At 40.1% G+C, this 18,000-nt stretch overlaps 2 protein-coding genes across 2 annotated transcripts in view; both read right to left on the bottom strand.

Moving 5' to 3' along the window:
- LOC311291139 (uncharacterized protein) overlaps window positions 1-18,000 on the bottom strand; it is a gene marked incomplete at its 3' end in the record, with an annotated part of 311,624 nt that overhangs the window by 116,128 nt on the left and 177,496 nt on the right. The gene's annotated exons all lie outside the window — the stretch shown is intronic.
- The window catches only part of LOC311290805 (uncharacterized protein), a gene marked incomplete at both ends in the record, with an annotated part of 37,662 nt that overhangs the window by 9,789 nt on the left and 9,873 nt on the right, over window positions 1-18,000 (bottom strand). Inside the window, 7 exons of the mRNA XM_084409518.1 lie at window positions 4,160-4,333; window positions 4,480-4,653; window positions 5,124-5,294; window positions 5,397-5,570; window positions 6,189-6,362; window positions 17,102-17,275; window positions 17,422-17,595. Of these exons, the coding sequence (XP_084265644.1) occupies window positions 4,160-4,333; window positions 4,480-4,653; window positions 5,124-5,294; window positions 5,397-5,570; window positions 6,189-6,362; window positions 17,102-17,275; window positions 17,422-17,595 (1,215 nt within the window). The remainder of the gene's footprint in view (window positions 1-4,159; window positions 4,334-4,479; window positions 4,654-5,123; window positions 5,295-5,396; window positions 5,571-6,188; window positions 6,363-17,101; window positions 17,276-17,421; window positions 17,596-18,000) is intronic.

Below are 18,000 nucleotides of genomic sequence, written 5' to 3'. Positions count from 1 at the left end.
ACAATATAGCACATTCACATCAGTTTGCCAATCGCGATACTGTCAGTACTATTAGTTACTACAGCCTACAGTTTGCTAGCTAGCTATGCCTTCGTCACGGAAATGCGTACTACCTGGATGCGATCACGTACAAAACAGATCGGTGTCCTTATTTAAATTCCCGAAAAACAATCACATCAAGAAGAGGCGGATTCATTTTGTGAAGAGCCACCTTGATGGACAGCTGAGGATCACCGCCAAAACCCGCTTCTGTAGTGATCATTTTACACGGGATAGTTTTATAAACTTCCGTCGGAGACAACTGGGATTCACTGATAATCCGCTGTTACTGGTGAATGGGGCCGAACCGACTATCTCCCGTCTCGGCCTTCATCCTCCCGTCGACCACCAATGAGTGTAAGTTGTCTTGTGTGCTTATGTTATAATTATAGTAGGTAGTCCAGGCTCGAACATGTATGGCTTTGTAAGCTGCTAGGAGCATCCATTCCGTCTGTAGCGGTGACAGTTGAGTGTGGCGACGGCAGCTTTCCCGCGAGTGGGCGTGGCCCCCAACGTTTGAGAGCAGAGACTAATGCTCATTTTATCAAGATTTTGATAGCTTATTTTATGTACTTGCCGGCTTTTTTTATCATTCAAATTTGGCTGGGTGGCTAATAACACCTTTTTCTGTGGTGTGACAAACTCAGAACACATACTTAATTTTGACTTTACAGGGACTTTAACCTTTATTTAACTGACCTTTAAGTACACAGAAAAGATTTCCAATGTTTTCACTGACCAACTTAATTGTGTTTTGAAATAAAAAATGTGACGGCTGCATCACACGCTAAAAGAGTTGGGTCTGAGGCATGTTTACCACTGTGTAACATCATCTTTTCTTTTAAATAAACTTTTTAACTGTTTGGGAATTACAGTTTTGCAAAGTGGAATTTTTGCCTAATCTCGCTTGATACGAGACTTCAGCTACTAAACAGTCCATGGTTGTTGTTCTCTGATTCTCCTTTTCATGATGAGCCATACATTTTCAATAAGAGAGATCTGGGGCCGGATTCACAAAACATCTTAAAGGGCACTTATTATGCCCCTTTTCACAAGATGTAAAATAAGTCTCTGATGTCCCCAGAGTGTGTATGTGAAGTAATAGCTCAAAATACCCCACAGATCATTTTTACAGCATGTTTAAATTGTCACTCTATGGGGCACAGAAACACACGCCGTTTTTGTGTGTGTCCCTTTAAATGCAAATGACCTTCTGCTGCCTGCAAAGAGGGCGGAGCTTCAAGAGCTCATGCTCAGTCAAGACAATATCATGATATAATATCAAAAACAGAAACTCTTATTTCGACCCGGAGTCGGACAATAATGCCCACACAGCCAGAGAATATATGCTGTATAGATATAGAACAGGTATAGTTTAGTTTAGGGCTGCACGATTTGGGGAAAATGTCATATTGCGATAATTGAGGTCAATATTGCGATTACGATTGCGATATGCGATATAATAAACAAATGGTTTCATGAGTCAACTTGCTTGGTTCTCAAGGAAAATAAATGCACACACAGATTAGTGATAATCAGCCTAAAGAAAAAAGTTCTTTAGTCAAGAGCAGTGAGTGTTTTTCTCTGTTCCCTTTGTTCTTTGATTAACTTTAGCGACAGATTTATTTATTTTTTATTTTTTTTGCATTTTTTGCATTTTAACAAGAACAAAACATAATTTACATACAAGAGTACATATAACCATAGATGTCAGGTTAAAGAAAAAGTAATAATAATAAAAAAGAAATTGAAAAAAAATAAAATAATAAATAATAATAACTTTAGCGACAGATATAATTACAGTGGCTACTGTACTGTCCCTTTAAGACCAGCCGCTGTCAGAGACGCGGATCTCACACGCGCCTCATTCTTTCACGAGTTATCACAACTCTTCATGTTCATCATAAGACTACTCTTATGTTATGAAGACACTCGACAAAAAGACATTTTGTAATAATTGTGTGTGTTATTGTTCGTTCAAGCTCGAAAGAGAACTGTATTCTGTCATGCTGTTTTGTGCGCATGCACGATATTAGCGCGAGTCTTTCTGTCTGTCACAGTCGGGTCAGGACATTCACAGGCAGCGCGTTCATTTTGGCATACATGTGTGTTGTTCGTTCTACCGCGAAAGAGAACTTGATACTGGCGCCCGTCTATCTGTGTGTGTGTGTGTGTGTGTACGTGTGTGTGTCAGGAGGACATTCACAGGCGGCTCGTTCTTTTATGTCTTATCGCGCATGAATGGTTTAAAAGCATTTGCATTAATAAGTGCGTTAACAGCGCTAATTTGTTTATTTAATATAAAATCGCAGCATTTTGCGTCATATAATCGCGTAGACTTGACATCGCGATTGCGATTGCGATACGATTAATCGTGCAGCACTAGTTTAGTTTAATAACAGTTATAATGTATTTGTCTTCTGCTTTTATCCACTATTAATACAAGCCTGTTGTAGCGAACCACAGTTTTACTCCAGAAAATCACTGTAAGAGCTGAATGAACACAGTATAAGAAGTGCGTATTAAAGTCTTATCCATAAACTCTCTCTCTCTCCATTTCATCATCATCAAGAAACACAGCAAAGTACACAAAACACTTGTTACAACTAACAGTAAACAAATATATTCACCTTTTCAGTGGGTTCAATAAACTGGTAAACTTTATATCTGTAAAACGACTCGATGAGCTGTCATAAAGTGCACCCTCTCCCTTCCATTACTGCCGTGATCAGTACATTAGGCCTATCACTCCGGAGACTGTAAGCTGGATCATGAACAGTTGGTACTGATTCATCCTCGAGTAACAACGGGAGTAAATTTTGACTTATGTCCAAGACTGTTATGTGACTGTTATGAACAATTAATGATAATTGTTCACATTAAACCATATAGATTTTTGGGTGAATTTCAGGTGATCTCAGCATGAGAGAGAAAAGGAACGGGGGAATGGGGGGTCAAGGGAAAAAGATGTAGATTAGGATGATGCGTCTCGAAGGGTGCTGCTAATTTCAATAGAGAGAGTTCAAATGTTAATTTCCAGAAAGGTCCTTTGTCTTCTCAGGGAGTGGTTGTTCCTCAAACAGACTGCCCGGCATTTTCTAATTTCATTTTCCTATTCTATGAGTGCCCATCTGTTTTCAATTAAGCTAACTTCGGCAGCTTGGTATCATTTATACACTCATTAAACTTAGACGGGTGAGGTGCTGACAAAGAAGGTCATTACGATATTGTAAAATGATGGCGCCATGCAGCCATGTGCTTTTTTTAAACAAATTTAATAGGGTTTAATGTTACATTATCAGCTTGGAAAGTACACTAATTTGACTAGAATTTTTTTTTTTTTAAAGTTACAATTCAGGAAAAAGGTGGATTGGCATTACTTGCTTTTTGGTGTGTTTGCATTGCAGGAACTAGGAATGATTTTACTTATAGGTACTCCTTTTAAGGGAAACTAAATGAGCTGCTACTTCAGAGTAGGGTCTAAACCAGCACTATAGGTACTATAGTGACGTAAGTGTACACTGACTGGCAGAATACATGAGAAACACAGACATTGAATATTTTTAAAAATGTGTTAACACAGTTTACATATACTTACGGCAAGCTTACATCACTGAGCTCCACCTGGTGGTGTGCATGCAAACAGGAAAATTACCCTAGGGGAATATTTATTCTCAGGGGACCGCCCTGGTGACTAGTTCCTATAACTGAGTTCCTATAACTACCCGGGTGCAAAAGCCCTTAAAGAAGGGTTTCAAACTAATTTTAAGTTAAGGGCCAGATGGGCAGAATTACTTTTTTTTTAAAACCTTAGTGCACTGACAATTACATTAATATTAACCACACAAACTAAAATTTCTATCCGTCTGTATTCAGCGTCTACCTGTGTTAACGTATAAAAATGTTGTGTTTTACACAAGCTGTTTTTTGCAGGTCCGCAATAGGGACTGGAGCAGTGCATCTCTATTGTTCAAATCATCCCGCTGGCCGGATTAGACAAACCTGTAGGCCGTATTCAGCCGACGGCCGTATGTTTCACACCCCTGCATTACAGTGTTTTGGTCACCTGATTTCTTTGAGACACTTTAAATGTACTATAACAAGTGAACACAATACTCACATCAGTGTGTTGATTTCACAGAGTTTATCCTGCAGTAGAGCAGCGATCTGATTCACTCGTGTGTCTCCTAGTTTACGTCCGCTCAGATTCAGCTCACTCTGGAATAAAGGATTTTTACCCAAAATGTCTCTCACATACTGACAGGCTTTATCTGCAGCAGGACTTTGTAATATCCTAGAAACAAAGACAGTACATTAATATTTCACAAGTGTGCACGGCACAGATATGGTAAAAGAAAATTGATGCAAGTAAGTGCAGAAATAAAGTTTGATGGTTTAATTAACTTTCAGATAAAATCTTAATTTGTAGAAAACACTCACTTCAGTGTCTTCAGTGAATGGCAAAAATTATTTTGTACATTAATGAGGTGTTTCACTCCCAATTTTCCAGGATCATTTCCTGTGAGATCCAGCTCTATCAGGTGTGAAGGTTTTGATTTCAGAGCTGAAGCCAGAGCTTTATAACCTTCTTCTGTGATACTGCAGTCTGAAAGTCTAGAAAACATGAAAACTTAGAATGAACACTAGAACTAAAATGAACACTGCTGTAAATACAGTCAGTTTTGAACTGTAAATAGTTGAGATAAGAAGGCATGTTGTGTAACAGTATATTGGATTAGTATTCAGTCTTAAGTGACAGCAGCCTAATAAACGTGCTACTATCATTTTAATCAAAGAACAAAAGACAAAGAGAAAACCCCCTCACTGCTCTTGACTCAATAACTTTTGTAACTTTAGTTGTAATCATTAGCACCTGAAAAACATAAAGCTGTGTTTAATTTGTCTTTTCATTCTATTGTATTGTGCCACCGTTTGCTAATTATTTGTTCCCATTTTATAATTACAAAACAAAATTAAAAACTATTCTTAGATTTTTCCTCACTTCTGAAGGCGAGTGGACTCAAATATATATAACTGTTAAGCAAGTGTTGTGGTGTTGAAAGCTGATGGTGAAATGTACTCACTTGAGTATCTTCAGCTCACACACAGGCTTCTTCAGTCCCTCACAGATCTCTTTGACTCCAGAGTCCAGCAGACGGCTGTTGTTCAGGTTCAGCTCTTTCAGGATGGTTTTAGAGGAGAGAACAGTAGCTAGAACTGAACAGCTTTTCTCTGTCAGCTCACAATTATTCAGCCTGAACACAGAAACACCATCATTTATTATTCAGTACATATTTAACACACATCAGATCAACAGATCTCAGAGAAATTATAATGTATAAATCATGTTGACTCACTTGATTTTCTCCACTTTGCTATGAGAGTCCATCAAAAGAGCAGAGAGTTTCTCTCCATCCAGATCTCCTAATTTATCTTCACTCAGATCCAGTTCTGTCAGCAATAATGGACTTTTACCCAGAACTTTAGTGAGATAGTCACACGCTTCCTGTGCAGCATCACTTTTCAAAAACCTACAGGAAGTAGAATTACAAATCAGATAATATTCCAATTTTATGCCTTTTGCAGCTTCATCCTGAATGAGTCTCTAAACAGAGTAGAATGATTTACTACAAGAATTTGTATCAATGAATTAAACCAAAATGAAATTTACAGGATGTAATAACCATAAAATATACATAAACATGCAAACACAAACAAACAATATGCCATTTTCATGTATAAGCAAACACCAGTGAGAGAAAATACAGAAATGTATTTTCATTGTTTTCACTTATTACTTCTTTACACATAAAACAGAATATCTATAATTACAGTAGCTGATCAAAACTAAAACATGCCCAAAACTAATACTAACAGAAAATGATAATGTGATATGATAATTTGTCCAAACACACATGACACCGCCAGACAAATACACTGAATCTTATCAGAAATGATATGCTGAACACAAATTTTGTAACAAAACTTGTTAATGGAAATAATAGTGGAAATTCTATTGTCCCAGTGATCAGCCAATAATATCTCGGGCACTGATATATTTTGCACCTCTAGTCCAGTGTAGTATTAATGTATAGTGTTGTGTAATATCTGGTTAAAATCATAGTTATGATAATTGTCTCGTTTATCACCTGATGGTCTTTAATGTACAGCGTTCATCCTTTAGTAAATCACTGAGCTCCTTCACTCCTGATTGTCCAGGATCATTTCCTCTGAGATCCAGCTCTATCAGGTGTGAAGGGTTTGATCTCAGAGCTGAAGCCAGAGCTTTATAACCTTCTTCTGTGATACTGCAGTCTGAAAGTCTGTGTATGAAAGAAGCTGTTAATGATCTACACTACATAAGCAAAACACATGTATAAATAGAGATGACTATTTAAATCATAAAAAAAAACTAATAATTTTAATAATTATTATAAAAAGCATTGCTAAATGCTTGGCAATTAGAAAATTTGGAAATATTTTTATTTTAATATTAGCAAAAATCTGACCACACCGATAAGCAACAGATGTCTTAATACAACATCTGCCTAATTTGAATATTTCAATTTCATCAAAACATAGTGTTGGGAACTTATTATTCTTATTACGTATTATTATTTTGCATCGAAGCAAAAACCAGGAGACTTGAGATGGATCTTATAAGCAGAAGATATTTATTCTTCCAAGTAGTCTGTAGTTCATCATCATCATCAAGACTAACTCAATGCAGTTGCCTTGCAAATTTATAGACATTTAGGGGGAGGGATTTACATTGAGGTTGAACAAAGCGTGCAAATTAGGTATTCAGGTTTAGGTAAAAACACCCTAGAACGTCTGGCCAATCCTAATTCAATCAGCATAATAGTCTATTGCATTGCAAATTGCATAGACGAATCATTCGTGTGCTAATCCCATCAGTCTGAGTGATACTGGGACTCCAAGAGCCATTAAAGACAAAAAGGAGAAAACAGAAAAGGCAACTTTGCTGAGCCGAATCATTGTTTTCCCCTTAAACACTAAATACAATATTCTTTACCGTGATGTTATGTAAGGAAGCATATTTGAAATAGATTCTTAAATTTGGAATCCTTCAATAGCAATGTACAAAAATGCTAATTTCAATTAAATGGACGTACACAGAAAAGTAAATTATCATGCAGAAATCGAGATAAATGAAAATACACTCTTAATTTTCTCCAATATGCATTCAGGATTTTCCAACAGAACACAGATGTTTGAAGGGTTTAAATTAAACGCTGAAGTCAGAGCAGCACAACCTTCTGCTGTAATACTATTATTATTCAGTAGACTTGTAGTCAGGACCGCCTAAACCGAGACACTACCAAGACCAGAGGGTATCGAGACCAAGACCAGACGGTATCGAGTCCAAGACTGAGACCAAGTCGAGACCGGAGAAAAAAAAAAGAAAAAAAAACCTAGTGTTGAAGCTAAGCAATACCTTGTATGAATTCAAGAACAGCAGTATACTAGGGTTCAGCCGCAGTTTACATTCAATACATATTCATACCCGTCAACCCTCCCGTTTTTTCCGGGATTCTCCCATATTTTACCTTGCTATCCCGCTATCATCCCGTTTAAATATTTTCCCATATTTCTCCCGTATTTTTAATCTTTCTATAAAAATATTTAAAAAATCCCACTGGGCGCAAACCAGTTAAGCGGAAAATCCCGCCCTGCAGCTTATTTCATTGGTTAAGGTTACTATGACGGGTAGGTTTAGGGATCAGTGTTTGGTGTAGGCTCCGCAGAAGTAGTTTGGGGGATAAAAAATAAATAAAAAATTGGCACGAAGAAGAACAGCAGCATCCCGAGGATGGACGAACATGAGAGAGATGGCATTGGAGACTACAGGTATGTATGTAATGTACATGTATGTAATACAGAGATTATGTATTTATTTATGTCAATATCTGTGCAATTAACGTGTAGTGCGCAGAGACGATTTGAGACAATGTACACTTAGAATAATGTGTTGGAATTTTAAAGACGTGGTGCTGCGCTTCTCGTCTGGTGTGCAACCCCCTTTAGACATACAGAAATATAGTAGACTAATTCTTACATTAACTTATCTACTGAGGCATAATGTTATATGGATGGATGACGCGGCGCATCAAACCAAAAAAACGAACCCGAGGCATTTTTTTTTAAATTACGCTTTTACGCGTGGCGTTTTCCGTGTCGGTGTGCACACTCACATTGGCGCCCTTTGTTTAGTCACGAGGCGTTAAATGTCGGGGTACGCTTACACCAATATGCTTAAAACGATATGCTGAAAAGTTTTTCCTTTGAGTTTTCCACGTACAGACGACACCATTATCAAAACGATCCCCTTTCACACAGATCCGCGAAAATGACTGAAAATGCTGTATTCTGCTGCCAAGCCACTAGATGGCGACGAAACACTATAGACTAAACACAATGGGCATGTGCATGACGTCATCGTCTTCACAGATACACGTTTTTGTTGTTACACGGAGACCATTTCAAAAACTTGCACTTTGTCTTTGAAACCCGTTTTCAAAACTTTGCGTTTTCAGGGCACCCAAAACGCTGTTGTCGTGTAAACGAACGGCCAAAATATGGGGATCATTTTGACAATGGTGTTGTCTGTGAGCGCAAAAATCAAAAGGAAAAACTTCTTCATGTTAAGCACATAATTGTTGTGTAAATGTGCCCTTAATTGCTTCTTCTTGTATTATTGTCATTTGTAAGTTATAAATGGCATAAATGCAGCTTTATGCACAACGGCCAGCCTGCAGGGTGAGTAGACTCCAGAGACTCCAGAAGCTTCAAACACCTGTTTGCTGCTCAACAGTGGATTTTTTTATAGCTGGCCTTTTAATAGAATTAATTTGTTTTATTCCTTAATAAGCCTTTGTCTGACCGAGTTCTTCTGTAATCACAAATTCACAAATCTTTTGACAGTTTGACAATCTCTATTTCATTTTCGCCAAATTATAGTTTTCATGCCTTTTGTAAGACAATGCATTATTTCATGTGTAACGTCTGGACCAATCAGACACACACAAATTATTCATTTATTTCACGAGTTCACATCTACATATAATTAGTACAATAAGTTTATGCGTATTTGGCGTGCTGTCCGGGGGGAGGGCTCCGAGCTCGGAGTTAGGCCCGAACCCAGAGTACTCCCCCCAGTTGGTAAGTGTAGATGGAACTGTAAGTGAGGAGATGGGGTGGAGGAGGGATGCTGACAAACTTTCAATGAACAGAGATAGGTCTGCTGTGAATTTATACTCTGTCATTGAGTTGATTACTGATTAATCTCCAGCTGTGCATAATTTGGTTAATTATCTGAACCTGCCCCTTTGTTAATAAAACATCATTTCACGAGTTCACATCTACATATAATTAGTACAATAAGTTTATGCGTATTTGGCGTGCTGTCCGGGGGGAGGGCTCCGAGCTTGGAGTTAGGCCCGAACCCAGAGTACTCCCCCCATAAAAGCCAGGTAAGCGCAGGACAGCAATCGTAAAATGATGTGGAATTAATCCCCCCAAAAGTGCAGGGCATGAGAAGGTATTTACTAAAAACGAGCTTGACTGTTCGACCGGGAGGGCTCTCGCGACATCCGACGGGAACTTGGATGCTCACGGCATCGGACGGATAAGCCCATTCGGCAGTTAAACTGTCAACTCGATGACGCAAGATTTTTACGAGCGTGATTTGATAAAGAGTTTAGCCATTCAACTGGGAGGGCCCTCGCAGTGTCCGACGGAAACTTGGATGCTCACGGCATCGGATGGGTAGGCCTCGCCAGCGGAAGGGAGGGCGCCCGCTGGACTCTGTCGGGGGGCTCGACCGGTGCTTCGAAGGGCACTGGGACACGGGAACAGAACCCTCGCGGCCCGACGAATGGGGAGCCCACACAGCGACACGAGCGCGGCCGTCCCACGACGACTAAGTCGGGCAGACTCTCACTGCGATTCGAACGGGAGGGCTCGATCAGCGCTTCGGAAGGGGGGCAGAGCCCGGCCCTTGAACGAGGAGCCGTTACGTGTGCGAACGGGGGAGCCTGCCATTGTTTGTAAAAAATACGCTGTATTGTAGATGTTTATTGTATCGAGCTAGAACGCAGCGAACCAAATGATACTGGAAGTGGGTTGGAACTTGGTACTGGTACTGAGAGTGACAATGGATGGAGCGCAGCAGGTGATGGAAATGAATTTAATTATGGCTTGGTGAGCGTTTTGATGTGGAAGCGGCTGGATCTGATGTAGGTTTTGAACGCTTCTGATGTGGGCCGAGTAGGGATTTGAACATTGAACGTTTATACTGCAGTAAATCAAACGAGAGTGGTGCAGTTGGATGGGGGTTGGCAGACTGAAAATATAAACGAAGTGACCTTTTTGCTCGATCAGTTTACTGCTTGTTTAAATATGGTTTTGATATCTACGATCTGTAAATCTGAGATTGAAGGATGGGTATTTGAGTCGACGTAAGATGTGATAGTCAATTCGGAGCGGTGGAGAAAACCGAAGACAGCTAGGACAGACGTGCTTCCAGTGTGCAGACGGAATTGGTGGAATGGTATGCGAGACAGAGTGTTGGAATACGTTTGGTGAGTATGTCAATTGCAATAGATTGACTGGTATCCGGACGAGTGGGATAAGTTCTTGAATCCTTTAATGAGCAGGGATGTTTGAGATTTATTTATGGCGGGGGCAGGCTTACCGTAGACTAATTTATTGAAAACTGAATGCTGGTTAGATAGCTCTATTAAGCTTTTTATGCTTCTGGCACCAACGTCCTGAATTTCTGGAAAGAGTAATGGGAGAGAGTCAGCGATTTGATTTTGTGCTCCTGGAACGTGTTTGGCAGTTATACAAACTAATCAAGCGGAGTTCCAGATGAGGCATCTGAGTGGCAATTAACGCGGGTGAGTAAGAACGACCTTTGTTGATGCAGTGCATCGTTTAGTTTGTCGCGAAGGACCAGGATTCTGTTAGTTGACCACTTTCCCCCCTGAGAAAGCCGTGACGACGATTGGAAGGAGCTGTCAACGGCTTAAATCGAGGGGGAGAGAGATGTAATCGAAGAAAAAGGTTAAGCCATTCCACTGATTAGAGTAAGTTATCCATAAACTTAGGGCGAGGAGGTGCGTGATGAAAGGGCGGCCTTGCGGAATTATGTGTATAGCATGGTTTAGGTGGCAGAGCGGCGAGAAGAATTCGCGCTTGGAATTATTTGGGCAGTCTATTGGCGCTTTTCCACTGCATGGTACGGCACGGTACGGCTCGGTACGGTTCGACTCGGCGCGGAACGGTTCGGCTCGCTTTGCTTTTCCACTGCGTGGTACGACTCGACTCGGTACGGCACGGTTCGGTTCGCTTTAGCTCGGTTGCTTTTCCATTGCAGTTAGTACCGCTTCAAATTGGGTGGGACTGATCGTTATAGTTGCCGCCTCTACTGCCATGACATCATCGTAAAAGCGCCACATTTCAAACGCACAACACAGGGGATGGTGCTCTTGATTCTCGGCATGTGGATGTTTTTAAATTAAATTAAACGTTCTTATAATGGTTTACTATATGGAAGGAAAATTCTTAACGTGTAATTAAACGTTGCGTTCATAATCTGGGCTCATCTGATTTTTTGTACATAGCATAGCCTACTTTGTTATGATTTTAGTATCATAATGATTAATAAATGCACGCACAATTATCCGTGAACTTGATTTGAACAAATGCCTTTCAACTTGTGTGTGCAAAATTCAGAATTAAATGAATGTGCAGCAATCTTTACAAATAGAGAGTCTAGGCCTAATGTACTGTTTTAAACTATAGCCTACTGCCATTAAAAAAGCACATTTAGTTAATGTTATGTTATTTTTTTCCATCTGCCTATGTTGATTATGAAAAGTGAACAGCACGAGTAGAGAGACATGAAGCGAGTCAGACATAATTTCGACCACTTCATTAAGTTTTGTTTTGTAGAAAGCCTTTCTTTAAAGTGAATTTTGTTTTGTATAAATTGTATCTTAATTTTAATAATTTTTTCATCAAACAATTGCCTGGATTGAATAAATAAGATGCAAAATAGACAATTTAACCATTGAGGCGCCCGAGCGGCACTTGCATTGTACGTTAACTGGAGCGCATCTCATCCTCAAATACACAAAGCTTGAAATGTCTTTAAACTAAATAATTCAAAACAAAAATAAATAGGCTACTCTCTTATGTAATCTATTATGTGCATTTTTCTCTATAGGCGCGTTTACTACGAATATGGCGATCGTCAACTTCATCTTTGCCATGCACAGACACTGACAGAAAACACTATTTTATAAATAAAAATCAGTGCACACGTTTTAATAAAATTAAAACTTTAATTGTGATCATTAAAATAATTGAATATTAAATATTTTGTGGCCAAGTTTTGCTCATTTATTAATAGTATATATATATATAGGCTATATATAGGCCTAATTTTATTAAATTGAACAAGCGCAAAATTCAGCATTCAATCAAATATTCAAAAAGACTTAATAATAATAATGTTATTTCAACATAATATCTCGTTATTTCGACATAATGTGCATGCAACAAGCAAGATGTGCGTTTGTAAATCCGGGGACGCGTGCACTGATTTTTATTTATAAAATAGTGTTTTCTGTCAGTGTCTGGCAAAGATGAAGTTGACGATCGCCATATTCGTAGTAAACGCGCCTATAGAGAGAAATAACATTATTATTAAGTCTTTTTGAATATTTGATTGAATGCTGAATTTTGCGCTTGTTCAATTTAATAAAATTAAAACTTTAATTGTGATCATTAAAATAATTGAATATTAAATATTTTGTGGCCAAGTTTTTCTCATTTATTAACAGTTTGCAAGAAACTTTTTAACTGCAAGACACTACAGCGTTGGCTGTTGTCTACTGGCTATTTAAATCTAGCGGGTTTGTCTCGTGCATGGTCTCGTGTCTCAAATACAATGACACTGGTAGTGACGATTCTGTCTGACCAATCAGTGATCTTCAGTGTTTTCACGTCACATTTTAGTATCGGTACGGTACGCTTGGAACCTCAACAGAGGTGGTACCATTTAAAGCGAGCCGAAGCGAGCCGTACCGTACCGTACCATGCAGTGGAAATGCGCCATAAGTGAGCCGTACCGAACCGAGCCGTACCGTACCATGCAGTGGAAAAGCGCCAAAGCATGCCGTACCGAACCGAGCCGAGCCGTACCGTACCATGCAGTGGAAAAGCGCCATATGAGGTTGGACGGAAGGACTGCCTCCGCTGTGAGACCGATGCTTGCAGAGAAGAGAAAACAGATGCATGCAGTGTCCGCTGGGAGACCAATGCTCGCTGGACAGAAGAGAAAACTTAGATGCATGCTACAGCACATCCTCTGGGAGACCGAAGCTCGCTGGACGGAGAAAGCAGAAGATGAGATTAGCCGGAGAAACAGTTCTCCTGCTGGAGCAGACACATCCCTGCTAGCAGTAGAAAAAATGAACTGGAGTAACAAATCCTGTGGGAGCAAAGGAAACCTCACTGCTGTGACAGTAGAGAATTAGCCAGAGAAACAGAGCTTGCGGGGGCATAGGAGACATCACTACTGCGGCAGGGGAGAAAGTAGCTAGAGTAACAAATCCTGAGGGAGCAAAGGAACCTCGTTGCTGTGGCAGTAGAGAATTAGCCGGAGAAACAGTTCCTGCAGGAGCAGAGGAGACATTGCTGCTGCGGCAGGGGAGAAAATAGCCAGTAACAGAAAACCCATGAGAGCGAAGGAAAACCTTACTGCTGACATCACTGCTGAAGCAGTGGACAATTAGCCGGAGAAACAGTTCCTGTGGGAGCAGAGGAGACATCACTGCTGTGGCAGTGGAGAAAATAGCCGGAGTAGCAGAAAACCTGCAGGAGCAGAGGAGACATCACAGCTGTGGCAGAAATACAGAGAGAAACGGAAATCCTGTGGGAGCAGGGGAGACACTGCAGTGGCAGTAAACAAGATTAGCTAAGGGAACAGAGCTCCTGCGGGAGCAGAGGAGACATCACTGTTGCGGCAATGGAGCAAATAGCCAGAGCAACATGAAACCAGGAAATGAGCTCCTGCAGTGTGAGGATGAGCAAAGGGAGGAGGAGAGTGGGGCTTGGAGAGCCGATGGTCATCTTTTTGTGCGTTAATCTAAGACGTGATGAAGAGGAGGTTAAAGATGAAATCCTTGCAGGATTATGCATTTCTGTTGTTTAAGTGGCCGAGCACAGATATCAGTTTGCTTAGAACGATATTGACTGTCTGAGAGGTGGACGAGATCCGAAAGTCCTATTTATTTATTTATTCTTTGCCATGAGGACTGGAGATCAACTGTTCATATTAATGGCCAGAATTCGATGAGGCTGAACCCATGGTTTTAATCTGCGTTTGGAATCCAGAGCTTAGCCAAACTGTGCAGGGCTGAAAGATCAATTATTCAACGTTTGATGATTAACGTCAAAGTACACTCTGATTTAGATAACGATTGTTCGTTTATCTGTTGCTGGTTTCTAAGGAGACAGCTTACGTAAAAGACAACGCTTTGCATGAATTTAGTTTAGGCACTTGTGTTTGTTTAATTTGTTTCATTTAAGGATCACTAAACTATTGGTGTGAAGCACATTGCTTGTAACCATGTATAAAAACATTTATGCTATAACTAAGTTTCTACGCGGTTTATGCAGATAAATTGCGGGACATAGTTAACGATATAAGTTAGGTTAAAGATTCTGAGCGTATGCGTTCAGCACGTAATGCACGAGGCCGCGAGCTACTGTAGGCCTACTTGTGAGTTTTAGCCACAAGAAAGCAGCGCGTTAATGACAGAAAATAATTTGGACCGACACCATTTAAAACGTGTTCCCCTCGTTATAACTGAACAACTGAATGCGATGCGAAATTTAACCACGGAGCGGAGCGCTCGCCGAGTTCAGCCAACGGGGTTGAGAGCATAGGCTGGCCGACCGGTACTGAATCTGCGGCGCTGCTCTTTGAGGGACTGCGGCTTCGGCCTAGAGCTGCTGGAGAAGCCCGTTCTTTCACGTTAAGAGGGCAGCATTGCCCGGAACGCGAGCGTGGTGCTTTGCAGGCCTTATGACCATTCTCCATGGCAGGAAAAAACGTTACTTGAATGATCTGGTTTAGAAAAAAAAAAAATGCGGAAGAAGATCGTTGGTATTTCGCCCGTGGTGGCAAGGACCCGTTTATTTGGCTTGACGCCCGCAATATAACACCCGAGGATTCTGGCAAATATTCCAAAAGGACGGAAAATTCCTTCATCGGATGGGAGAGCTTGATTCGGACATGTTGGGAAGATAGGGCGCAGCCAAATGCTGACAAACTTTCAATGAACAGAGATAGGTCTGCTGTGAATTTATACTCTGTCATTGAGTTGATTACTGATTAATCTCCAGCTGTGCATAATTTGGTTAATTATCTGAACCTGCTCCTCCCGAACTTTGTTAATAAAACATCATTTAATGAATAATCCAGCAAACTCACTCTCCCAACAAAGGCCTGTGAAACTTCCCCCAAAAACTAACATCCCAAATGAAGCTAACACACTGGCAGAACACAGTGTCTTGTTACAGGACACATTGAGACTGATAAAAGAGTTTTATGACACAAAGGAATTTCTATAGAGAGCTGTGACTCTCAAATTCTTGCTGAGGATTTTAAATACACCATGTTAATCCTATATATTCTATATGTAACCACTTGAGAAATATATATAAACATGTATCTAATTTTCTCATCTAATGATTTTCCTTCTATGTGGTTTGGCTTTTGTATTCTTGTAAACTTTTGGGATTAATGTTTCAGACTTTGTTGCATACTATGGTTTACCAAAATCATATGTGTGGCACGTTTAGTCTCTATAAACTCCAATCTTCGTCCCCCATTTGTTAATTTACATTACTTCTGGCTAACTTTGTGATGCATTAGTATTATAAGCATCTTAAAGATTATTGTGTTTAAACATCACATCAAATTACATGTTCAAAGGCCTGCTTGAACAAAAGGTTGTAAAAAAGAAATTTTTCCCTCCAAAAGAAAACACGTCTGACTGGCTCTTACACCTCCAGAGGGTGTGACATCTTCACGATTTAAAGATCAGCTCTTATGGCGCTTTTCCACTGCATGGAACGGCTCAGTTCGGCTCGGTACGGTTCGACTCGGCGTGGAACGGTTCGGCTCGCTTCCCTTTTCAACTGCGTGGTACGCCTCAACTTGGCACGGCATGGTTCGCTTTAGCTCGGTTGCTTTCCAACTGCAGTTAGTACCGCTTCAAACTGGGTGGGACTGATAGTTATAGTTGCCACCTCTACTGTCATGACATCATCGTAAACGCGCACATTTCAAACGCACAACACAGGAACAATGGAGCCTATCTTGTGCCAATGGTGATCTTGATTCTCGGCATTTGGATGTTTTTAACTGCAAGAAACAGTTTGCAAGAAACTTTTTAACTGCAAGAAACTACGTTGGCTGTTGTCTACTGGCTATTTAAATCTAGCAGGTTTAGTGTATCGTGTCGCAAATACAATGACACTGGTAGTGACGATTCTGTCTGACCAATCAGTGATCTGCAGTGTTTTCACGTCACATTTTAGTATCGGTACAGTACGCTTGGAACCTCAACAGAGGTGGTACCATTTAAAGCGAGCCGTACCGTACCATGCAATGGAAAAGCGTACCGTAAGCTCTCTTACTCTCGTACTGGAATCCTGACGTGAAGATGATGCTGAATTAGAAGTTTCTAAGGACCCTCCAAGTTTGTGCCAGGCTGCGGCCTTGTCTTTCCATTCACCAAAGATACTCTGACTACCACTGGTTCTCTCTCATCAAGACCACATCAGCAAAGATCAACTGGAGCCTCAACAAATTGCATCAGGACAGTTTAGGATTAGACAAATCTGTAGGCTGTATTCAGCCGACGGCCGTATGTTTGACACCTCTGCATTACAGTGTTTTGGTCACCTGATTTCTTTGAGACACTTTAAATGTACTATAACAAATGAACACAATACTCGCATCAGTGTGTTGATTTCACAGTGTTTGTCCTGCAGTAGAGCAGCGATCTGATTCACTCGTGTGTCTCCTAGTTTACGTCCGCTCAGATTCAGCTCACTCTGGAATAAAGGATTTTTACCCAAAATGTCTCTCACATACTGACAGGCTTTATCTGCAGCAGGACTTTGTAATATCCTAGAAACAAAGACAGTACATTAATATTTCACAAGTGTGCACGGCACAGATATGGTAAAAGAATATTGATGCAAGTAAGTGCAGAAATATAGTTTGATGGTTTAATTAACTTTCAGATAAAATCTTAATTTGTAGAAAACACTCACTTCAGTGTTTTCAGTGAACGGCAAAACATCTTTTGTACATTAAGGAGGTGTTCCACTCCCAATTGTCCAGGATCATTTCCTGTGAGATCCAGCTCTATCAGGTGTGAAGGGTTTGATTTCAGAGCTGAAGCCAGAGCTTTACAACCTTCTTCTGTGATACTGCAGTCTGAAAGTCTAGAAAACATGAAAACTTAGAATGAACACTAGAACTAAAATGAACACTGCTGTAAATACAGTCAGTTTTGAACTGTAAATAGTTGAGATAAGAAGGCATGTTGTGTAACAGTATATTGGATTAGTATTCAGTCTTAAGTGACAGCAGCCTAATAAACCTGCTGCTATCATTTTAATCAAACAAAAGACAAAGAGAAAAACCCCTCACTGCTCTTGACTCAATAACTTTTGTAACTTTAGTTGTAATCATTAGCACCTGAAAAACATAAAGCTGTGTTTGTTTAATTTGTCTTTTCATTCTATTGTATTGTGCCACCGTTTGCTATTTATTTGTTCCTATTTTATAATTACAAAACAAAATTAAAAAACTATTCTTAGATTATCCTCACTTCTGAAGGCGAGTGG

The sequence above is a fragment of the Rutilus rutilus genome (genome assembly GCF_951802725.1).
Source record: "Rutilus rutilus genome assembly, chromosome: 5".
NCBI classification, from domain to species: Eukaryota; Metazoa; Chordata; class Actinopteri; order Cypriniformes; family Leuciscidae; genus Rutilus; species Rutilus rutilus.
This window is presented reverse-complemented; position numbering and strand designations above follow the sequence as displayed.